Below are 26126 nucleotides of genomic sequence, written 5' to 3' on the forward strand. Positions count from 1 at the left end.
GGTTCTAAAGAAGGTTCTTGTATTGTTGGGGTACTTAGAATGGTTCTAAAGAAGGTTCTTGTATTGTTGGGGTTCTTAGAATGGTTCTAGAGAAGGTTCTTGGATTGTTGAGGTTCTCAGAATGGTTCTAAGAAGGTTCTTGTATTGTTGGGGTTCTTAGAATGGTTCTAAAGAAGGTTCTTGTGTTGTTGGGGTTCTTCGAATGGTTCTAAAGAAGATTCTTGTATTGTTGGGGTTCTTAGAATGGTTCTAAAGAAGGTTCTTGTATTGTTGGGGTTCTTAGAATGGTTCTAAAGAAGGTTCTTGTATTGTTGGGGTTCTTAGAATGGTTCTAAAGAAGATTCTTGTATTGTTGGGGTTCTTAGAATGGTTCTAAAGAAGGTTCTTGTATTGTTGGGGTTCTTAGAATGGTTCTAAAGAAGGTTCTTGTATTGTTGGGGTTCTTAGAATGGTTCTAAAAAAGGTTCTTGTATTGTTGGGGTTCTTAGAATGGTTCTAAAGAAGGTTCTTGTGTTGTTGGGGTTATAAGAATGGTTCTAAAGAAGGTTCTTGGATTGTTGGGGTTCTTAGAATGGTTCTAAAGAAGGTTCTTGTGTTGTTGGGGTTCTTACAATGGTTCTAAAGAAGATTCTTGTATTGTTGGGGTTCTTAGAATGGTTTTAAAGAAGGTTCTTGTATTGTTGGGGTTCTTAGAATGGTTCTAAAGAAGATTCTTGTATTGTTGGGGTTCTTAGAATGGTTCTAAAGAAGGTTCTTGGATTGTTGGGGTTCTCAGAATGGTTCTAAGAAGGTTCTTGTATTGTTGGGGTTCTCAGAATGGTTCTAAGAAGTTTCTTGTATTGTCGGGGTTCTTAGAATGGTTCTAAAGAAGGTTCTTGTATTGTTGGGGTTCTCAGAATGGTTCTAAGAAGGTTCTTGTATTGTTGGGGTTCTTAGAATGGTTCTAAAGAAGGTTCTTATATTGTTGGGGTTCTCAGAATGGTTCTAAAGAAGGTTCTTGTGTTGTTGGGGTTATAAGAATGGTTCTAAAGAAGGTTCTTGGATTGTTGGGGTTCTTAGAATGGTTCTAAAGAAGGTTCTTGTGTTGTTGGGGTTCTTACAATGGTTCTAAAGAAGATTCTTGTATTGTTGGGGTTCTTAGAATGGTTTTAAAGAAGGTTCTTGTATTGTTGGGGTTCTTAGAATGGTTCTAAAGAAGGTTCTTGTATTGTTGGGGTTCTTAGAATGGTTCTAAAGAAGGTTCTTGGATTGTTGGGGTTCTCAGAATGGTTCTAAGAAGGTTCTTGTATTGTTGGGGTTCTCAGAATGGTTCTAAGAAGTTTCTTGTATTGTCGGGGTTCTTAGAACGGTTCTAAAGAAGGTTCTTGTATTGTTGGGGTTCTCAGAATGGTTCTAAGAAGGTTCTTGTATTGTTGGGGTTCTTAGAATGGTTCCAAAGAAGGTTCTTGTATTGTTGGGGTTCTCAGAATGGTTCTAAGAAGGTTCTTGTATTGTTTGGGTTCTTAGAATGGTTCTAAAGAAGGTTCTTGTATTGTCGGGGTTCTTAGAATGGTTCTAAAGAAGGTTCTTGTATTGTTGGGGTTCTTAGAATGGTTCTAAAGAAGGTTCTTGTATTGTTGGGGTTCTTAGAATGGTTCTATAGAAGGTTCTTGTATTGTTGGGGTTCTTAGAATGGTTCTAAAGGTGGTTCTTGTATTGTTGGGGTTCTCAGAATGGATCTAAAAAGGTTCTTGTATTGTCGGGGTTTTTAGAATGGTTCTAAAGAAAGTTCTTGTATTGTTGGGGTTCTCAGAATGGTTCTGAGAATGTTCTTGTATTGTCGGGGTTCTTAGAATGGTTCCAAAGAAGGTCCTTGTATTGTTGGGGTTCTCAGAATGGTTCTAAGAAGGTTCTTGTATTGTTGGGGTTCTTAGAATGGTTCTAAAGAAGGTTCTTGTATTGTTGGGGTTCTTAGAATGGTTCTAAAGAAGGTTCTTGTATTGTTGGGGTTCTTAGAATGGTTCTAAAGGTGGTTCTTGTATTGTTGGGGTTCTCAGAATGGTTCTAAAGAAGGTTCTCTTATTGCAGAGGTTTTTTTTTACGGTGGTTATAAAAAGGCTTCAAATATTCCTTGGCTCTTTAGATTCTCCTTGACTTTGTTTTTTTATGTCTGGGTTTTTACAATTGTTTTTAGATGGTTCTTGTACTGTCGGGTGTCAGTGGTTCTAAAGGTGGTTCTTGTATTGTTGGGGTTCTCAGAATGGTTCTAAAGAAGGTTCTCTTATTGCCGAGGTTTTTTTTTACGGTGTTTATAAAAAGGCTTCAAATATTCCTTGGCTCTTTAGATTCTCCTTGACTTTGTTTTTTTATGTCTGGGTTTTTACAATTGTTTTTAGATGGTTCTTGTACTGTCGGGTGTCAGTGGTTCTTGGATTTTTTGGGTTTGTTCTTACTGTTTTTGGTACACGTGTTTCATGTTTGCCTTGGCTTTATTTTGAATGGTTCTCTGTTTTATGTTGCTGTGTCTTGTATATTGAAAAACTTTCTAAAAAGAACAGTAATTTCTAATTATTTTCATAATAATTATAATAATAATTATTATTATTTTTATTTGATTATCATTATTACTAATTAAGTGCTTTTTCTATAATGACCCCGGCCGTGTTTTTTGAGTAGAAGAGGGAATAATAGTACTCCGTTAGGTTTTGAATGATTCTAAATGTAAAGATGAAATTAAAAGGAGAACAGGCGGATGTGTTGGATAAGCACCGACCTACCTGGCAGACTGAACTCAGGGTACAAACAGCTCGTGACCGCGCCTCTTTGTTTGGCCTGTCCGCGTGGCGCTGGTCTCCGTGGCAACATCTCTAATTAGATAAATTAATCAGAAATTACCTGTGGCTTTTTCTCCCGTGCTCTTGAAGTGATTAAAAATCTCCAGTGTGTGTTTTTACCAGTGCAGGTGGGTCACTCTCGTCCATCTTTAACGTGACGTGTTTCCGGCAAAGCGCGAAGCAGAGGCGGAAGTGAAGTGACTACAGGAAGCGCCACGGAAACCACCTGTCAGGTGAGGAGCCAGGTAACAGACAGAAGGGGAAGAAAGCGAAGAAAGAGAAAAGTAAGTGAATGAAACTCAAGAATTAAAGAAGTTTAACGACAGCATGTTTATGAATCTGTGACGTTATCAAAGAGGTGGGACACCGCGGGCTAATGGTTAGCAGTTAGCTCCGACATCACTCCAGTTTAAACCAGTCACTCAGGCTTTGACTGATAGAAAAACACCATATATCTCTATTTATTTATTTATTTCAATATTTACAGTATAAGATCAATAACACCATAAACTAGGGGTGTACAACATCGATCTGATTATCTCTGATATATCCCCTAGCTGATTGTTACTGATACTGACATATTTACATTATAAGGTCAATAACACCATAAACTAGGGGTGTACAACACTGATCTGATTATCTCTGATATATCCCCTAGCTGATTGTAACGGATTCTGACATATTTACATTATAAGGTCAATAACACCATAAACTAGGGGTGTACAACATTGATCTGATTATCTCTGATATATCCCCTAGCTGACTGTAACGGATTCTGACATATTTACATTATAAGGTCAATAACACCATAAACTAGGGGTGTACAACATTGATCTGATTATCTCTGATATATCCCCTAGCTGATTGTAACGGATTCTGACATATTTACATTATAAGGTCAATAACACCATAAACTAGGGGTGTACAACACTGATCTGATTATCTCTGATATATCCCCTAGCTGACTGTAACGGATTCTGACATATTTACATTATAAGGTCAATAACACCATAAACTAGGGGTGTACAACATTGATCTGATTATCTCTGATATATCCCCTAGCTGATTGTAACGGATTCTGACATATTTACATCATAAGGTCATTAACACCTTAAACTAGGGGTTTAAAAAATTGAACTTTGATTATCTCTGATATATATCATAGCTGATTGAAACTGTTACTGAAATATTTAAATGTTTACATTTTAAGGTCATTACACCATAAACCAGGGATGTTAAATACTGAGCCTTGATTATTTTTAATGTATCTCCTAGCTGATTTTATCTGATACTGATATATTTATATATTTACATTTTAGGTAGACAACGCCCAGAATTCTGAGATCAAAGTCAGAATTTCAAGATCAAAGTCAAAATTCTGAGATCAAAATAAAGTCAAAATTCTGAGATCAAAGTAAATTCAGAATTCTGAGATCAAAGTAATGTCAGAATTTTGAGATCAAATTTATAATTCTGAGATCAAAGAAAAGCCAGAATTCTGAGATCAAAGTCAGAATTCTGACATCAAAGAAAAGTCAGAATTCTGAGATCAAAGTCAGAATTCTGACATCAAAGAAAAGTCAGAATTCTGAGATCAAATTTATATTTATAAGATCAAAGAAAAGCCAGAATTCTGAGATGAAATTTATAATTCTGAGATCAAAGAAAAGTCAAATTTTAAGATCAAAGTCAAAATTCTGAGATTAAAGTAATGTCAGAATTTAGAGATCAAAATCAGAATTCTGAGATCAAAGAAAAGTCAGAATTGAGAGATCAAAGTCGGAATTCTGACATCAAAGAAAACTCAGAATTCTGAGATCAAATTTATGATTCTGATATCAAAGAAAAGCCAGAATTCTGAGATGAAATTTATAATTCTGAGACCAAAGAAAAGTCAGATTTTGAGATCAAAGTCAATATTCTGAGATCAAGGTAATGTCAGAATTTAGAGATCAAAATCAGAATTCTGACATCAGAGAAAAGTCAGAATTCTGAGATCAAAGTCAGAATTCTGAGATCATATTTATAATTCTGAGATCAAAGAAAAGCCAGAATTCTGAGACCAAAGTCAGAATTCTGACATCAAAGAAAAATCAGAATTCTGAGATCAAATTTATAATTCTGAGATCAAAGAAAAGTCAGAATTTAGAGATCAAAATCAGAATTCTGACATCAAATATATAATTCTGAGATCGAAGAAAAGTCAGATTTTGAGATCAAAGTCAGAATTTTGAGATCAAAGTTATAATTCTCAGATCAAAGTAAAGTCAGAATTTGGAGATCAAAGTCAGAATTCTGACATCAAAGACAAGTCAGCTTTCTGAGTCAAAGGCAGAACTCTACTTTCTTCCTTAGAATTCTGTCTTTCACAGATCTTAAAAGAGGTTTTATCCCTGATCCCTGAAATACATTACTATGATAGATCGAACATGGTTGTTGGCATGGCAACCAATCCTGCTGCATTGAATCTCTCACAGCTCGTTAATGTTAACAAGCTTTCGTTTGTGTTAATTGGCTTGAATCTGATTGAAATTAGGCTTGGGCTCTGTGATTGGCTAATTAGTCATTTCACAGGTAATCAACTGGGAGTCATCGTCATGGTGACAGTGATGATGTCATTCAGGGCGATAACAGTCAGCTGCTGAATTAATGTCTGTCATTAGTCGACTGAATGAGATGATTATACGGCTTCATGAAGACTCAGAGTCATGTTCGGGCCCCTGAGAGGAGTCCTGATTGGCAAGATGTGAATCATTGCCAACATTTGGACCATAGTTAAACTTATCGAGGAGACAATTTTTGCCCTTATACACAGCCTTTCTAACAGTATAAAGATCACATGACTGAAAAGACGCTCTGATGAGGAAGTGGAGGTTTGATCCAGTCTCAGCTTCCTGTTTCTGCTGTGGCCGTTTCAGCAGATCCAGTCATTCAGCATGCCTCCTGCTGCTCCCAGCACATTCCTCACTCATGACACAACGACACGGCGGCCTGAACGCCCCGGCATCGGCCACACGCCATCAGAGCTGCAGGAAGGCATCAACGTGGCCCGCAGCTACGCACGGAGCAGAGCAACGGTGACGAGGAAACTCGAATAACTAGAATAACCGAGTGTTTAAGATAATATCCACGATGGCCCAAAGACGACAGAGCTGCTCATGTGGAGCTGAATGATACTGACAGATCTCAGCGGACAAGTGAGTGTAGAGGGTTCAGAGGTCTACAGCTGGGTAATCCTCCATCAGGTTCTTCATTGGAAGTTTAAGTTGTCAACATTCTTGATACCTCTGATGCCAATAGTTATTAAGGGCTCATTCTCTATGTTTGCTGAGCATCAGTAGTAGAGAAAAAGCTTAAAATCCAGCAGAACACCGCGACAACACTGTCTGAATTTTCCAAAAACATTGGCAATGTTTTTAATAAAAGTTTGAGAACCAGGTGTTTAAATTGTGCAGAAGCCTTTGGCAACGTTTGGACTATATCTTTAACCACACAGGAGAAAATGCAACATCCAAATTGCACTAACATATTGCCAACATTTGGTCAAAAGCTGAAACCAACAAGAAGGGGGAAATGGCATTTGAAACTCAAACAAATTGGCAACTTTTCCTTCTAAAAGTGTCTAAATTGCACAAAAAGATTGACAACATTTAGCTAAGATTTTTACTGAAACGGTGAGAAAAAGGTGTTGAAATTACTCCAGAACATTTGCAATATTTGAACAATATTTTGCAAGATTGAAAAATGCTTTGAACCAAACAAAAGAGAGAAAGCTCATTAAAAATTGCTTTGAAACATTGGCCACATTTAGACGACATTTTCAACCAAAAAAGAGACAACTCTCCATCTAAAACGACAAAAACACTGGCAACGTATGGATGTATCAAAAAGGCAGACCCTTGGCCATACTTGAAACAAAAAGAGAGAGATAGCACCGTCTGAATTGTCCAAAAACATTGGCAACATTTGGACATCATTTTTACCCAGAAGAGAGCAAATGCACCATCCAAATTGCGCTAATATATTTGCAATATTTGAACAACAGTTATAAGAAACAAAAAAGAGACAATGTCATCTTAATTGCACCAAAACATTGGCAACATTGTTTTGATTCTAAAAGAGAAAGAAAGCACTCTACATTGCACAGAATTGTTGGCAAAATTTGGACATTTTTAACCAAATGGGTGTGAATGCGCCGTAAAAATATCACTTAGAAATTTCCAAAATTTGAACACATTTATAGCAACAGGAAGAAAAAATTTTGTGTTTAATGCACCAAAAGTTGGAAACTTTTTTCTGTGAAAGTAAGAGAAAGCATGTAAATTGCTCTTAAAGGTTGGCAACATTTGGACAACATTTTAACCACGAGGAAGAAGGAAGGCAGCCTTGTGGCAGAATTTATGGCAGAATTAGAATCTGAAGAAAAACATTGCTCCAGTTTGGACAATTTCACGTACAGATAAAAAGCACTGTTGAAATTGCACTAAAAGTTGGCAACACTTAGACAGAATTCTGGGTGTAACGATAATCCTCCTGACAGCCCAGCTGATCGGGGAGCTTTGTAGGAAGTCAGCTCAGTGAGTTTTGGCACAGACATCGATATGATACGATCAAATCTAACCAACAAGCAGCTCATTGTCCATCGATGCTTTGACCAAAGCTGTGCTCTGAAAACTTCAAAAGGTCTGATTGTGGAGCTTTGGAAATGTCTCTTAATGAGCAGCTGATGTTGTTAACAAACCATGTCATTTGTTTTCAGTGAGTAACCCCATCCCCGGAAATCTGAAGTCAGAGGCTAAGAAAGCTGCCAAGATCCTCCGGGACTTCACAGAAATCTCCAACAGGAACGGACCGGACAAACTCATCCCCGGTAAAAACCCCAAACTTTCCAGGAACTAGTTTGATTAACCCCACAGCAGAGAAAAAGCTGGAAGTGTGGTTAGGATGGAATGCTTAATAAGTTTTAGAGGGTGGTATCAGCAAAGGCAAGGATGGAATATTTTATTTTCTTAAAAGGATGGCATCCTCAAATGCAAGGATAGAATTTTTCAGAAACATACAAGGATGGCGTCATCAAAGACAGGCATGGAATGTACGTATAATAAGCTTTAGAGGGTAATATAATCAGCAAAAGCAAGGATGGCATGTATAACTAGAAAAGCAAAGAGAGCGCAGACCTCTGCTATCAGCCCAATCTCCCAATAGTGAAGAGTCCTTTAAAAACATTCCTGAATCCAGACCGTGATCAGGATCACTCCCAAAATCTAATTCGCTGATTACCCCCTCCTTTGGTGGGGTGGAGACACGGCGAGGCAAAGCATTGGCTTCGCTATGTGTGGACTGTCATGGCGGAAGCACCCATGGCCTCACCGGATGACTGGAAGTCATGGCAGAGGGTGAATATTCCTCTATTCCTCCCAGCATTGTGAGTATTCTCGCTACAGTTTGCTGTCTTTCTCTCTGTTATGCTCCAACTCATCTCCTCAACCGGGCGTGCGTCTTTCAAACTTTATGAACTCCAAAACTTTGAATAGAAACACACCAAAAACATGCTGCTGGGATTGAAGTTACTCATGTCCGCCATCTCCTGGTGTAAAGTGGTAACAGCGCAGACCTCCACCATTAGCCCTATCTCCCAATAGTACAGAATCCTTAAAAAAATTCCTGGATCCAGACGGTGATCTGGATCAGTCCCAAAATCTAATCAGTTCTTCCTTATGCCATTTCTGACATTTCCTGAAAATTTCATGAAAATGTGTCCATGACTTTTTGAGTTATGTAGCAAACTAACTAACTAAGTAGCTAACTAACAAACAAACAAACCCACCGGATCACATAACCTTCTTGGCGGAGGTAATAAGCTTTCGCGGGTAGCATCAACAAAGGCAAGGATGGAATGTATGACAAGCTTTAGAGGGTAACATCATCAAATGCAAAGATGGAATGTAAAATAAGCTTTAAAGGGTAACACCATCAAAGGCAAAGATGGAATGTATAATAAGCTTTAAAGGGTAACATCATCAAAGGCAAGGAAGGAATGTTCATATAACTAAGAGGATGGCATCATCACAGGCATGGATTGAAAGTATAATAGGCTTTAGAGGGTGACATCATCAGCAAAGGCAAGGATGGAAAGTTTTATAGAAAACTTTCCATCCTTGCCTGAATCAAAGGGTGGCCTCAACAAAGGCACGGATGGAATGTATAATAAGCTTTAGAGGGTAATGTAATCAGTTAAGGCAAGGATGGAATGTTTTATAAACCTAAGAGGATGACATCAAAGGTAAGGATGGAATGTATAAAAAGTTTCAGAGGGTAAAATTATCAGCAAAGGCAAGGATGGAAAGTTTTTTTTAAGACTTAAAGGATGGCATCATCAAAGGCAAGGATGGATTATATAAGCTTTGAAGGGTAACATCAGCAAAGGCAAGGATGGAATGTTTTTACAGCTTTAAAGGGTGGCATCGTCAAAAGCAAAGATGGAATCTTTTAACAGCTCCAAAGGGTGACATCAATAAGGGCAAGGATGAAATGTATAATACACCTTGAAGGGTTACATCAGCAAAGGCAGGGATGGAATGTTTTAACATTTTTAAAGGGTTGTACCGACAAAGGCAAAGATGGAATTTTTAATAAGATTTAGACGGTAACATCAACAAAGGCAGGGATGGAATGTTTATTAAGCTAGAAAAAGGTGTGTCTGGAGGAAAGCATCAAATGTTTTGTTTGCTTTAAAGTGTGACATCATCTTCAGAGGCAAGGATGGAATGTTTTAGAAGTTTTAAGTGGTTGTGTCAGCAAAGGCAAGGATGAATAAGCGTCAAAGGTTTACATCATCTTCAAAGGCAAAGATGGAATGTTGTATAAGCTCTAAAGGGTGGCATCATCAAAGGCACAGGATGGAATGTTTGTGAAGCAGGGCATGTTGGGGCCATTTTTGCTCTATTTTTCCAAGAGTTGGCCATAGTTGTCAACATTCCTACACTCAGGGAGGATAAACATTTATTCTAAGGGAATGAAGATAAATATTTGAAATTCGCTAAAAGAAGAGAAGGAGAGAGTATGCAGTGATTCTAGAGTTTTTTAAATTGTTTTTGTTGATTATTGTTTTTGTATGGTTTTTGTTTCAGCTCATGTGATAGCGAAGGCAGAGGGCCTGGCCATCATCTCTGTCATCAAAGCCGGCTTCATGATCACGGCCAGAGGAGGCAGCGGCATTGTCATCGCCCGACTGGCCGACAGACGTAAAATAACATCTTCTAAACCTTTCCTTTCTTCCTCTGACCCTCTCTGAGGTCAAGGATTTCCCTCTTTCTTCTACGTCTGCTCTATGTCCCTTTGCGTGTTCCTGGCGTGTTTGAGATGTTTTCTTTGTTTGTTTCCATCGCTGTTGTCAGAACCAGAAGGGCCCCTAGATATCCCTACAGCGCCTGCTGCGTCGGCATGAAGTCAGCTGATGTTTCACGGTTGTTACTTGTTCGTCTGGTTGTGGAGAGACTTTGGAGAGACTGTTTCTGAAGCGGATGTTGGCGTTTGTCTGAGAGCCAAAAATTCTCTGATAGTGAGGAGAGCTGATGCAGGCGTCTCGCTAATCCACTGAGGGGAATTCTGGGGGTTTTCTGCTTATTTAGATTAAAGGATTGGCCCGTCTATAAACATGTCCTTAAAATTCAAACATTCACACAAACATCATTTTAAGAACTAATATTTTGGATCCCAGATTTAAAAGGAAGAAAACAGGAAAGTCTGATTGATCATCAAGATATAGTCAATTGGGCCTTGTAGCTTTTTGATGCAGTCCGTCAGGCCTGGAAGCTTCTAGAAGGTCTGGTTCCTCTTTTTGCAGATGATGCTGTTCTGTTGGCTTCCACAGCTTAAGGACAGTAGGTTTTGGGGCTGAGAGTAAAGTGGTCATGGTGAGGGTCAGCACTCCTAAATTCAAGGCTCTCTGCTGGGTGGATTGTTCCCAAGGTGGTATTTAGTCTCAGCCTCTAGTGAAGGAGTTCAAGTATCTCAGGGTCTTGTTCATGAGTGAGGGTAAAGCCGCTTGATTCTCTCCTCCTGACCAAAGTCAGCAGGGTCCAGACTAAAGAATATTTTGCCAGATTATCCTGTGCTGTGCTTTTTCCCTCTCTGACCTGATTGGAGGATGATCGGAGAAACTCTCATTTTAGATAGTAAATATTAAACTTGTTGAATATTTAAGATCAGAAATCCTGTTGTGTGGTGTGGACATTGAAAACAGCTGAGCAGACTCAAGGATTGTTATAGGGGATGGAGTAATAGCCAATCAGGAAGCAGGCTGAAAGAGGAAGCACACCTAACAGTCATGGCAATAGGGGTGAGGCTAAAGCTAGATGGACTTTGGATGGAGGAGCAACTTCTTGTTTTTTGGCGACGACAGTGTTTAAAAATGTGAAAGATTCCACAGATGAGTGTAGAAGGAGGGAGCTGGCTCCAAACTGCTTCAGCTGTTGTAGTAGTCAGTGATTCTGTTAGTGTGTGTTGGGTTGTGTTGATCCTCTTTCTACAACACATTCTTTCTTACATTGAAAAAACAATGAGGATTTTCAAAATCTCCTAGTGTATGGCAGGACTAAATTGGAATGTGGGAACACTGTAACAGACTCAGATCTATTTAGGAAAAATGTGACAGTTTGATTCTTACATGGAGCAAAAAATGACACAAAGACATTTTAACCCCATTTCTCTGGTAACGTACAGATTTTTCAACTATCCAGAGATCTTCAGGGGTTTCCTCGGGGAGATTAGGTTAAATATTGATAAAACTTTGAAAGAGCAACCTTAGATGATTGTTGGATGGATGGATGAAATATGCATGAATGGATGAAAAGATGAATGGATGATTTTTGAGTGATGGATGAATAAAGTATACCACTGGAATGATGGATGGATGAGAAAATTGATGGATGGATGGATGGATGAAGTAAAAAAATGGATGGATGAATAGATGATAGCTTATTGTTGGCTGATGGCTGGATGTTTTAGTGAATAGATGGATGATTAAGGAATGATTGTTGGATGATGGCTGGATGTTTTAGTGAATAGATGGATGATTAAGGAATGATTGTTGGATGATGGCTGGATGTTTTAGTGAATAGATGGATGATTAAGGAATGATTGTTGGATGATGGCTGGATGTTTTAGTGAATAGATGGATGATTAAGGAATGATTGTTGGATGATGGCTGGATGTTTTAGTGAATAGATGTTAGATGATTGTTGGATGATGGCTGGATGTTTTAGTGAATAGATGTTAGATGATTGTTGGATGGTGGGTGATTGTTGAATGTTTCAGTGAGTAGATAATGAATGATTGTTGGATGATGGCAGGATGTTTTAGTGAATAGATGTTAGATGATTGTTGGATGATGGTTGGATGTTTTAGTGAGTAGTCAATGAATGATTGTTGGATGATAGTTGGATGTTTCAGTGAGTAGTTGATGGATGATTGTTGGATGATGGTTGGATGTTTTAGAGAGTAGATGGATAGATGATTGTTGGATGATGTTGGATTTTTTAGTGAGTAGTTGATGGATGATGGATGATGGTTGGATGTTTCAGTGAATAGATGGTTAGGTGTTTATTGGATGATGGTTGGATGTTTCAGTGAGTAGTTGATGGATGATTGTTGGATGATGGTTGGATGTTTTAGTGAATAGATGGATAGATGATTGTTGGATGATGGTTGGATGTTTCAGTGAATAGATGGTTAGGTGTTTATTGGATGATGGTTGGATGTTTCAGTGAGTAGTTGATGGCTGATTGTTGGATGATGGTTGGATATTTTAGTGAGTAGATGGATAGATGATTGTTGGATGATGGTTGGATTTTTTAGTGAGTAGTTGATGGATATTGTTGGATGATGGTTGGATGTTTCAGTGAATGTATGGATAGATGTTTGTTGGATGATTGTCGGATGTTTCAGTGATTAGATGGATAGGTGATTGTTGGATATTTTAGTAAATGGTTGATAGATGATTGTTGGATGATAGTTGGATGTTTCAGTGAGTAGTTGATAGATGATTGTTGGATGATGGTTGGATATTTTAGTGAGTAGATGATGGATGATTGTTGGATGATGGTTGGATGTTTTAGTGAGTAGCCGATGGATGATTGTTGGATGATGATTAGATGTTTTAGTGAATAGATGGATAGATGATTGTTGGATGATGGTTGAATGTTTTAGTGAGTAGATGATGGATGATTGTTGGATGATGGCAGGATATTTTAGTAAATATACTGATGGATGATTGCTGGATGATGGTTGGATGTTTTAGTGAATAGATTGATAGATGATTGTTGGATGATAGTTGAATGTTTTAGTGAGTGGATAATGGATAATTGTTGTATGATGTTGGATGTTTTAGTCAGTAGATGACGGATGATTGTTGGATGATGGTTAGATATTTTAGTGAATATATGGATAGATGTTTGTTGGATGTTTTAGTGAGTAGTTGATGGATGATTGTTGGATGATGGTTGGATGTTTTAGTAAGTAGATCATGGATGATGGTTGGATGATGGTTGGATGTTTTAGTGAGCAGATGATAGATGATTGTTGGATGATAGTTGATATTTTAGTGAGGAGACAATGGATGATTGTTGGATGATGGTTGGATGTTTTAGTCAATAGATGGATGATTAAGGAATGATTGTTGGATGATGGCTGGATGTTTTAGTGAATAGATGGGTAGATGATTGTTGGATGGTGGATGATTGTTGGAAGTTTCAGTGAGTAGATAATGAATGATTGTTGGATGATGGCTGGATGTTTTAGTGAATAGATGGGTAGATGATTGTTGGATGGTGGATGATTGTTGGAAGTTTCAGTGAGTAGATAATGAATGATTGTTGGATGATGGCTGGATGTTTTAGTGAGGAGACGATGGATGATTGTTGGATTTTTTAGTTAGCAGATGATAGATGATTGTTGGATGTTAAAGTGAGTAGAAGATGGATGATGGTTGGATGATGGCTGAATGTTTTAGTCAGTAGATGATGGATGATTGTAGGATGATGATTGAATGTTTAAGTAATCCCGTTTCCTGTTCCTATCCAGGCTGGTCAGCTCCGTCGGCCATCGGCATCGCTGGTCTGGGCGGAGGCTTCGAGATCGGAGTGGAGGTGAGAGATTATTCAAACCTTTATTAAACCTTTCCCTGATCCATTCTTTGATCAGTCGATCCTGAATTCCTCCTGATCAGCTGATTGACTTTGTCTCTGTTAGGTGTCAGACCTGGTCATCATCCTGAACCAGCGGCGGGCCATCGAAGCCTTCACCAAAGGTGGGAATCTGACTCTGGGTGGGAATTGCACCGTTGCCATGGGTCCGATGGGCAGGTGAGCACCTGTTGGCCCTCTTGATCTTAATTGCTGTCAGTCTGGATAAAGATGATAAAAGTGACAGCTGCAGCTTAATGTTTGATTCTGCCTGCAGATTTATGAGACGGTTAATGTGGTGTTTGTGTTGAGAGATGTTTTTTATTTTAGCTGCAGTGATTTATGAGTGTCTGTGGTTAATTTTAGCACAATAGGATCAGTGTTGTCTCAAGCCGTTTGACGGGTTCTGATGCATAGAAGCGTGGGCGTGACCAGGTGTTTAATTGCAGGTAAATGCTGAATAGTTGTCTATTCCTGTTTCCAATTGGAGCTGCAAACAAAAACACAATTGTGCTCTGATGCTGAGCTGGAGTTGTTTTGTTCTTCCACTTGAGGAGCTGATTTTTCTACAGTTAGTAAGTCATGAGACACGTTAGTCTAAAAATAAACTTTCAGTAAATACAAAGGTAATATCGCCTCTCAGTCTTACTCATGCTTGAATTTATACCACGGAAACGACAAAGGAACTCTTTGACCCCCAGTATTTGTTGATTTCTTGTGTTTCAAGGTGTAATATGTTGAATCTTTGCACAGAGATATCTACTTTAATTAAAAATTACTAAAACTATTAATCCTGCTTTATGCTGCAAACAATCCAAAATGCTTTGCGGGAAGCTTTCACCATGAAACAGGAAGTTGTCACCACTATCTAAACCGACTTTCTTCAATAAGATTTGAACATCATCCACAAATCTAAAATGGTTGTCATGGAACACCTTGTGGTTCAGGAACGGTAGTTTTTAAGGTGTCCAGAAAAAAATAGACCCCTTCACCTGACAAATCAGGGTACAGTCATAACAGGAAGTCTGATCTCAGCATTAGTCACTACATTCTTCACATTGGTTAAACTGAATAAGTCACTGACAGTATGACTGGTTCTGGCATTATCTTTCTGTCTCTAAGGAACGTGGAGGCAGATGTGGCTCTGCGCAGCACAGCGGCTGTCTTCACCTACTGCAGATCCAGAGGTTTGTTCGCAGGTATTTCTCTGGAGGGATCGTACCTGATTGAGCGCAAAGAGACCAATCGAAAGTGCGTACAAGTGCCGACTACCTCCTTGCCTACCCTCGTCACATCCCTGTGTCTAAAGAGCTGTGTTTGTTTGGCTGCAGATTCTACTCTAGAGACATCCGTGCGTCAGCCATCTTAAACGGCGACGTGGAGCCGCCATCAGAATGCTACGACCTCTACCACATCCTGGAGATGTACACTGAGGCGTACTGCGCAGACTGGACCAGTAAGAACATGCCGAACAAGGTAAATATAGTATTTGCTCCTAAAATAAACTGCTGATTTAAACAAATATGATGTGTGATTTTACAGTGTATTTATTTAATCATCTCTAACAAATCTAAAGTATTGTATCTTATCCAGCATATTGTGTATAAGGTATCAAATTGTATCTAACCTAAAGTATCATATCATATTCAATATAATTTAAACCTTTATTCTCAAAAGGACATTGCGGTTACCCTTATTTCCAGTGTTGACAAGAGTACAAGCACAATAAAATAAAGTATGTAGAAACAATCATTGAGAAAAACAACAACATACTGAAAAAGATAGATGAGGTCAAACAGCTGCTATGTGAAACAGAGTGGCTAGAAATCAAAGTCTGAAAGACAGGGACGAACTTAAATCTTTGAGTTTGTTAGAGGGTGTTCATTGAGTTTGGGGCATCAAAGAAAACGCTGTTTTACTAAGTTGAGTAAAAGCTTGAAAAACTTTGTCACATCTCTTTTAAAGCATCTCAATGTACCTAACATATGGTGTCATGTCTACACTGTATCATGTTGAATCTGAGGTATTGTATCTAAAGTGTCATATCTACAGTATGGTATCTGAAGTATCATATCTAAAGTATCATGTTTAAAGTATCAAGTTTAAAGTATCATATTTAAAGTATCATGTTTAAAGTATCATATTTAAAGTATCATATTTAAAGCATCGTATTTAAAGTATTGTATCTAAAGCATCGTATTTAAAGTATCGTATCTAAAGTATCGTACTTAAAGTATTGTATTTAAAGTATCGTATCTAAAGTATCATATCTAAAGTATCGTATTTAAAGTATCGTATCTAAAGTATCGTACTTAAAGTATTGTATTTAAAGTATCGTATCTAAAGTATCGTATCTAAAGTATCGTACTTAAAGTATTGTATTTAAAGTATCGTATCTAAAGTATCGTACTTAAAGTATTGTATTTAAAGTATCGTATCTAAAGTATCGTATCTAAAGCATCGTATTTAAAGTATCGTATCTAAAGTATCGTACTTAAAGTATCGTATTTAAAGTATCGTATCTAAAGTATCGTATCTAAAGTATCGTATCTAAAGCATCGTATTTAAAGTATCGTATCTAAAGTATCGTACTTAAAGTATTGTATCTAAAGTATCGTATCTAAAGTATCGTATCTAAAGCATCGTATTTAAAGTATCGTATCTAAAGTATCGTACTTAAAGTATCGTATTTAAAGTATCGTATCTAAAGTATCGTATCTAAAGTATCGTATCTAAAGTATCGTATAGTTTCATCTCTACCTCTCCTGATCTCGGCATTCCCTTTGACCACATTATTCCCTTCTTTTCCTCTTCCTCTCTATGCTCTTTCTCTTATTTTCTTCTTTTTCTCCACCAGTTTTCCCTCTTTCCTGCCTTTCCACCTCTTTCCCCACGAATGTTTCCTATGTTTAATATTAGGTGGAACCTCTTACAAGCCTCAGGGTTTTCTTTTGTCCCACCTGTTGATTTCATCTGTTCATGTATTTCTTTGTCTTGTTTAAATCTTCTTTCTTTTGCACAAATTAATAAAGAAAAAGAAGAAAGAAAGAAAAAGTATCGTATTGTATCTACCTTATTGTATTGTATCTAACACATATCAATTTTGTTCATCTTATCTCATCTATCTGATCACATGGTTATATTTAATTTTATATTATATCTTTAATGTCTAATTAATTTTGTCATTTTACATCATATGGTATGGTGTGAGGTCAAACCAGACAGGAAGCTGTCCCAGTGTAAATTGGTTTGGTTAATGTGTCTTTAATTTTCCCTCTTTTTACTCGTGTTCATAAAAATGTTTGTCTCTGCCTCACAATAATACATCATTTTTAAAGTGTGATATCTTTTTTTCTTTCTCTGCAGTCCTCTCTTCCTCCTGCACGACCTCCAGCTCCAAGACCGTCAACCAGCTACCAGCAACCTGCAGCCAGCTTCCAGCAACCTGTTCCCAGTGTAAATTGGTTTGGTTAATGTGTCTTTAATTTTCCCTCTTTTTACTCGTGTTCATAAAAATGTTTGTCTCTGCCTCACAATAATACATCATTTTTAAAGTGTGATATCTTTTTTTCTTTCTCTGCAGTCCTCTCTTCCTCCTGCACGACCTCCAGCTCCAAGACCGTCAACCAGCTACCAGCAACCTGCAGCCAGCTTCCAGCAACCTGCAGCCAGCTTCCAGCAACCTGACTACGGCTACCAGCAACCAGCAGCTAACCCTGGTGAACCCTCGCAGAGATAGGAGCTTTTCCTCTGCTGATATTAAAACAGATGACATGTAGGTTATTTTGAGGAAAGAATTCAAATCTTCAGTCAGAATTATGAGATAAAAAGTCAAAACTAGGAGAGATGTGAATGTGTCATCCATATCACCTACAATTATAACTTAGCTCATAATCTCAACTTTTATGTCATAATTAGGATGAACTATTTTTGAATTTAAGTTTTCCTCATATTTTAACCCTAGTGCCCTCCTCAAACTTACTACCCTCTTTACACCTTTGAGGCAAAAATGTACCAAACAGAAAAATTGCCATTAAATCAGCATACATCAATATTCTTTCTACTTTTTTTTCATAAATCTCTTTAACAACTTCAGACCTGCTCAAAACTACCAAACATTCAATTATTTTCAAGATTTTAACCCTTTAAATGCCAGTTTGATTTTTGAAATATTTCATTTTTTTTCTGCAAAAAAAAACAAACAAAAAAAACCCCACAAAAAGTGAATTATTTTCCATAAAATTAAAAGTAGAAAGATGGGGTTTTGGTGCTGATGAGAGTCTTAGATGGTTCAAAGATTAGCAACAAAATTGATTTGATTGCATTTGTATTTTTTTTGTAGTGCCAGCTTGAACATGAGGTGCCCTCTTTACGCCTTTGAAGCAAAAATGTACACGTACAAAACACTGCCATCAAATCAGCATACACCAATATTTTTTCTGCTTTTTTTAATAAATCTCCTCAACAACTTCAGACCTTCACAAAACTACCAAACATTCAATTATTTTTGGAATTTTAACCCTTTAAATGCCAGTTTGATTTTTGAAATATTTCATTTTTTTTCTGCAAAAAAAAACAAACAAAAAAAACCCCACAAAAAGTGAATTATTTTCCATAAAATGAAGAGTGGAAAGATGGGGCTTTGGGGCTGATAAGAGTCTCAGATGGTTCAAAGATTAGCAACAAAATTGATTTGATTGCATTAATGGTTTTTTTGTAGTGCCAGCTTGAACATGAGGGCACCCTCTGGACACCTTCGAGGCAAAAATGTGCATGTACAATAAAACTGCCATTAAATCAGCATACATCAATATTCTTTCTACTTTTTTTTCATAAATCTCTTTAACAACTTTAGACCTGCTCAAAACTACCAAACATTCAATTATTTTCAAGATTTTAACCCTTTAAATGCCAGTTTGATTTTTGAAATATTTCATTTTTTCTGCAAAAAAAACACAAAAAGTGAATTATTTTCCATGAAATTAATAGTGGAAAGATGGGGCTTTGGTGCTGATGAGAGTCTTGGATGGGTCAAAAATTAGCAACAAAATTGATTTGATTGCATTTGTATTTTTTATGCAATGTCAGAAATACTCTCTTTACACCCTCGAGGCAAAAATGCCCCCTTTGACTTGCATTGAAACCAGGTTTTTTAATCTCATGGTCATTGCAGTATAAAACCGTGCATTCTCTAATGTCAGCATTTCAATGGGAAGAAATCTAGTGAAATGTGACATTTTTATGGTACTCCACCAGATTCAACCATTTACCCATTGTAGGACCATTCCTCAAATTCTTGTATTTTTGCCAGTTATGTTATGGAGAGTTTTTATGAGTGTGAGTATGCGTGTATGTGTGGGTGCGTGCATGCTGGTGTGTGTGTGTGAGGTGTGTGTGTGTGTGAATCTGTAAGCATGCACTGATCATTTCAGGGGTGAAAAAGGGCCGTTTTTTAAAGGATGTGTTTCATGTGTCTTTGAAGAGGTGAGTGTGTAAAAACATGGCCTCCTGCCTTTGCTGTACTCAAAAAAGAAAAAGTGGTTGGGGAGTATACGCACCTGGCTGCTTCCCTAACGGTAAATGGAGGTGAGACATGGGATGGAGACCAGACTTGCTCCTTCTAAGCTGTCCACTCGCTGTAAGAATGAGCAGGATCCTTAGGCCTTGTCCACACAGAGACAAAAGTGATTTCAGTTTCGTTTTAAAAAGGTTTTCCATAAACACCGGATTGTTTCAGGAGATGTCCACGTAAGCACGGAAAACAACTGAAAACGCTGTGAAATATAGACCAAGCCTGGAAGTGGCGTTGAAACGCTGCCATGGAAATGCACAAAAAATGAGAGAAGAAGATTTTGAAGCATGCGAATAAAGATTTAGTCAGAGGGGAAAGTTGCACTTCTCATCAATGTAGACCATCAGTGGAGGGCCAAGCCCAAAGTTTTAGGCATGTTTGGGCTGAAATTTGAGGCTGAAGTAAGGCGTGTAATGGCGAGTACGCCCACCTGAGGGCCCCATCAGGTGAGAAGGAGGATTGACACAACCCAGTTCATGCTCTGGGTGTCTTTGTACATCACCAAGGGCATGGGAAAATAATCTGATGGGAAAAAAAAAACAAAATCCACAGCTTTAGGGCGGAGTTATGGGTAGATGTGGTGCTTAAACGTAGCCTAAGGTACTGTTAGGGCGGGTAGGAGGGTCGCCACAACCCCCCTGGTTGTCGTGTGAATGTTCTAAGCACCTGAAAACTGTTGGCCGTTGCTGGGCGTATTACCAGGGGTGCAAAGGCCCAGACAAAAGAAATGCTGTTAAGCTCGACCTTGGCGGCTGAACGACACATGTACATGTCAAATGTGTCGACACTGACTCTGGCCGCCCTCCCTCCTCTCTTCAGGCCGGGGTTGTGGAACATTAGGACCTGTGAAGAACCGTTAGCACTCTACATGCCTCAAACTTCCGCACAGTACTGTATATACTGTGTATATACATATATATATATATATATAGATAGATATATATATATATATATATATATATATATATATATCTATATATATATATATATACATATATATATGTTAATCTGATCGTTTGAGCTTTTATTCCGAAAGCGTGCACAGTCCTTGTCTACTGTATTGCGTGACGTAGTGGACTTGCCTCTGGCAACATGGCGGTGGCATCGGCGTCCAGCCAGCATATCTCCCGTCACATATTATTGTCTGTGCTCAGTGTTACGTGAATTTAGATCATAAATCAGTTTATTAAAATTTATGTTATGTAATCGCTGTGCATGTTAATCTGAAAAGTCACGTATTTTTAGTCTACTTGTATTTCCTTACATGGTGGACTTTCCTCTATTAATATGGCGGCGATGCACGAAGAAAACAACGAGGAAGACGTTCAGTTTAAGTGACTTCCGGTATTAGAAGATGAGATATGGCGGCGCTGGACCGACTTCTGGTGTAAAGTGGAGGTCCTCGGATGCATCCAGGTCCATCTCCATAATTTAGACCTCTGTCATTATTAAGTCATCAAATCTTATTATTCCAAATTTTGTCTCACACTTGAGACTTTTGTTTTAGTTATGACTCATAATTTTGACTTTTTATATTCTTATTTAGACTTATGTCATTATTCTTGCTTACTATCTCACAATTTCAAATGTTTCTTGTCGTAATAAATTCTCACTATCTTCTGTTTTTTTTTTACTCACATTTTCATCATTTAGACTTCTCTCAAAACTAAGGCCTTTTGTCATCATTCTGGCATAAACCTCATAAATAAATTACTATCTTATTATTTTTCTTCATTTTTTTTGTCATGTTTTAGGCCTATTTTGTAATTTACTCTGTCATTATTTTGCCTCTTGTCTCATAATTTTGACCTTTTATCTCCTAATTTAGGCTCCTGTCCTATTTTTGTTTTATATTTTTAAAATAGTTACTTTTTATGTTGTATGTACTATCTTATTATGTCAACTTTTATCCCATAATTTAGATGTACAACATGATTTTGGCTCTCTATCTCAATATTTAGGCTTTTTTTCTCATAACTATGGCATACTATCTCATTCTTTCAACTTTTTATTTCATATTGACTTTAGATTTGTTTCCAATGACCCAACTTTAATTTTTTTTTTCTGAGTGGTGTAAACAGGCTTCCACATTCATCAGGCACAGGATCATATCAGTTTTTCTTACAATAGTCCCAGTATTTATTTTTTTACCCATGTCAGATTTACCAGTCTTTTTAGAAACTTTATATAGTACATTTTTGACCAATAGTTTTCACACATATAGTTGGTGTATTTAGTGGAACACTAGGTTTTAAATAGAGAAAGTTAAGAAAATTAAAATGATTTGTGATTAAAATAATTATTAGATTTCGGTTTGTGTTAGATAGACTTCAGTGTTTTTCTTATTTTTGTGTTTCAGGTCAGTTTGCCTCTAAAAGTGCTCCTAGCTACGGTAAGAAGATTAAACATCAGTGAATGTTTGACAACACTTAAGGGTTACAGATGTGGAATTAATGCACTGATATGTCAAAAATCATCAGAGATGACTAAACCTGGTTTATTCCAGGATTTTATCCTGGAATTTTGTGTTAAACAGATAATTGGTCAAAATTGTCTGATGTTAAAATAATAATTATCTTCCTAACCCCTGAGATCTGTTCCCCTCTAGAGCATTTTTACCTGTGGTGAATTCATCTAACATTCTTTTCTCTCCTCCCATAGGTTCAGGTCCATCAGACGGAGGAGCCAGCGGACAACTGGTTGCCACAGCAACCCACCCGTTTACCGGGCAGCAGCCCGGTGACCTCAGCTTCGTCCCCGGAGACCGCATTACCATCATCACCAAAACGGAGTCCCAGTACGACTGGTGGGAGGGACAACTGGACGACGGACGGGTCGGGATCTTCCCCGCAAACTTTGTCACATTTTGACCACTGCCCCCTAGAGGTAAATAGAGGTTAGATGGAGGGGCGAGGAGAGATGAGTGAGGGTCTGAGATAAAAGTTACAGTAATAACTTAACATTATAATTAGTCAGATAAATATGAACCATGCAGGATAATGTTATAATGATATTTGAGGCTGGCTACATGTGAGATAGTCTAAACTGGTCTGAAACTGTGGTAGAGCACAGGCATGAGGACAGCTTTGTAACATTACATTCCTCCAAACACACACGAGATGATTCAGCTAGAAACGAGATTTCACAGAAACGTGATCAAAATGACTTTAAAAAGTTATGAATTTTAGATGAACCAACAAGAAACAGATATTCTTGCTCTTTTTACAACATGAGTGTGTATGTGATAGAATGTTGGGACTCAGTGACATCAAATTCAAAAGCGTAATTTTTTTTAGAACCAGTTTTTTTTTTGCTATCTTTGACAGATTTTTAATATTAACTGTCAAAGTTTGCTGATGATTTTTGACTCTCAGACTTTTACCGTGTGTGTATGTGATAGAATGTTGGGACTAGAATGTAACCAGCCTTAAGGTCCCAAAAATGACAATTTTGTGGCTCTTATGGCCTTAAATGATTTTCTGTCTTGTTTTAAATCAAATATATGATGTATAATATCACCCAAATCTGACTAACTGCTGCTGTAGAACACTCTGAAGGGAGTTTTTTTTTGTGTTCTAACGTTTTAAAGACTAACACAATAGAGTCGTACCGGTCTGTTCTAAAAATGAAAAGTTAAATGTTGAGTTTAGTGTCAATATTTGTTTTTGTCTTTTTCACACTGATCAGGGTTTTTATATTGGTGGTGGTCGGGGGCTGCTTTACTAAAATAGATACGTTTAAAAACCTTTAAGGTTTTAAAACACTTGGAAGGGGAATTTTCCTTCCAAAGGAGCAGAAAAACAATGTTGTGATAACGTGAATGTTACGACAACAGTGAAGTCTAGTTAGGTTCAGTGTTTCTGCTTATTCATCCGTTACAGGCTGATTTACAAAAGACCTTTATATGTTTACACTTTATATATGACGATACCGACCGCTCTGTGCTTGATGGAATGGAATGTGGTGCTTTGGGGATGTTTTTTTAAATACATATCAAACGCCTAAATAAATGTCACTTTAACATGTCGCCTGTTTTTATGTCCATTTTTTATCAAAAAATAAAATAAAGAAATACTCTGCAGGGTTTCTGTTGCCAACAATCAAATAAAAGATAAAAACGGCATGTAAGCTCCCCTACACTGTCTAATTTGCACAAAAACATTGGCAACATTTGGGCCCCTACTGGAAACGCAACTTGACTCCTTCGTGGCAACATTCAGGAAAGAATGTGGAGCTGGAGTTTCTGATAAGAATGTTCAAAGTTGCCAATGTTTTGTGCAATTTAAACTTTGTGCCAGAGATTACAAATATTGCCATTGTCCATGTTGCCAACATGTTGTCAGCCGGGTCTCCCAAATGTCAGGTACTGGTGGGGCCGATTTGATTAATTCGTTTCATAATGGGGGAAATCTTTGATTTAACACCAAAGAAATCAGTCAGAAAAAGGCAACCGTCCTTCTACTTGGCAATCCAAGCCTCATAGTAGGATGTAAGATACCTGAACATATCGCCAAAAACAGGAAGTTGAAATGTCTAATCATGAGGCAGGCTTTAATGAAAACATCAGAGTCCAAAATCAACGAGTCATACTTATCAAAATGAGCTCTTAATTTTTGCAACCATAATGGCTCCATAATGTAATCAGCAAACGACACCTTCTTTCAAGACAGCAGCCCAGGCTCCACTGTAGGGTGTGTAGAATTTACTTAACAAGATCAAATGTGATTACAAACTGGACGTTTTAGAACGTTTCGCCCAAAAACAGGAAGTTTAGAAGTCACATTAATGATAAGGTAGACTGACCATGCGTCTTTTACCTGGTAGTAGTGGTGGTGTGTTTAGTGCTCACCTTTCTCTCTGCCTGATAAGTCAGTAAAGCCCCTAATCCCCCCCCACTGATTAAAACACACACACAGCCCACACGCCGCTCGCTGTGGCGCTCTGATATCGTGTGTCCGCAGACGCTCCGAGCTCCGAGTGGGTGACCTATTCTCCATTACATGCTGCTGGCTGTTTGTCTTCATCATGTGACATTTAAACCTGCAGGATGGATTTATGTCAGCCGCTGCAGAAACCATGTTGACAACTAAACCAGCAATTTCTCTTTGTTAATGATTAGTTACCGTAAAACTACTAATACGAGCTCAGCCTGACCCATGTGTCTGTTTCTGGAAGATTTCTAAAGAAAACCCAGACCTGCTGTCAGATGGTGACATAAAGATCATGCAGGTTGGAGAAATTGGTCAAAAACTTTGACAACATTACAAACGCCTCACTTTTTGCTGGTTTCATCCTGCTTGGGCAGTATATGGGAGTTAATGTGCAATTTTAAACAATGAACAAAATGTTGCCCATATTTTTGATGAGTTGAAAGGTTGGAATATAAGAGGGTGGAATAAACCTGAAACACTTTCGACAGAAAAATTTAACCAAAAGAGAGGGAACATTTTGTCTTAATTGCACCAAAACATCGGCAACATTTTAAACCCCTCACTCTTGCTGGTTTCATCCACCTTCCTAAAGTTGCAACTATGTGCAATTTGAGCACTATATAGGAATTAATGTGCAATTTAGTGCAAAGTACGAAATGTTTCCAACATTATTGTGCAAAATGTTGCCAATGTTTTTGTACAATTTAGAGAAAATGTCTCTCTTTTTGGTGAACAATGTTCAAAATGTTGCAAATTTATATAAACCTTATGCAATTTTTCCCTCTCTCTCTTGGTTAAGAATGTCAAAATGTTGCCAAATTTTTTGCACATTTAGAACACTACTTTCTATCCCTTTTGGTTAAAAATGTCCAAATGTTGCCAACATTTTTGTACAATTAGAAATTTTTTTCTATCCCCTTTGACAAAAAAAAGTACAAATGTTGCCATTTTTTGTTCAATAACAAATTTATTTTTCTATTCACTTTGGTTAAAAAAAAAAACAACATAAATTTACCAGGTTTTTCTTTCACAATTTGAACAATATTTTCCATCTCTTGGTCAAAAAAATGTATGAATGTTGCCAGTTTTTTTGTACAGTTTAGAACATATTTTATATCCCCTTTGGTAAAAAAAAAAAAAAACAAAACAAAACAAAAAAAAGTCAACTTTTTTGTACAATTAGAACAATTTTTACCATTCTTGTTGTACAAAAAGAATGTCCAAATGTTGCCAACTTTTTTGCACATTTAGAGAAATATTTTCACTCCCCTTCGGTAAAAAATGTCTAATTGTTGCCAGCTTTTTTGTAAAATTAGAACATTATTTTCTATCCCCTTCAGTAAAAACATGTCCAAATGTTGCCAATTGTTCTGTACAATTAAGAACAATGTTTTCTATCCCCTTTGGGAAAAGGATATCAAAATGTTGCTTACTTTTTTGTGCATTTAGAACAATATTTTCTGTCCTCTTTGTTTAGATTGTCAAGCGTTGCCATTTTTGGTATAATGTACACAATGTTTTTCCCTCTCTTTTGGCAAAAATTGTCCAAATGTTGCCAATTTTTCTGTTCAATTTAGAACAATATTTTCTATCCCCTTTGTATAAAAATGTCCAATTGTTGCCAATT

General features: G+C 37.5%; 1 protein-coding gene across 1 annotated transcript; it reads left to right on the forward strand.

The window, feature by feature from the left end:
• The first annotated feature begins 3023 nt into the window (after positions 1-3023).
• sh3yl1 (SH3 and SYLF domain containing 1) lies at positions 3024-23594 on the forward strand. Its single transcript, XM_041782364.1, has 10 exons — positions 3024-3097; positions 7573-7683; positions 9944-10057; positions 13896-13960; positions 14064-14176; positions 15119-15247; positions 15328-15472; positions 17580-17715; positions 21928-21960; positions 22230-23594. Coding segments are annotated over exons 1-10 (1056 nt in total). The 5' UTR covers positions 3024-3096; the 3' UTR covers positions 22439-23594.
• Positions 23595-26126: the final 2532 nt, after the last annotated feature.

Source organism: Cheilinus undulatus, linkage group 24 (assembly GCF_018320785.1).
Source record: "Cheilinus undulatus linkage group 24, ASM1832078v1, whole genome shotgun sequence".
Classification (NCBI taxonomy): Eukaryota; Metazoa; Chordata; class Actinopteri; order Labriformes; family Labridae; genus Cheilinus; species Cheilinus undulatus.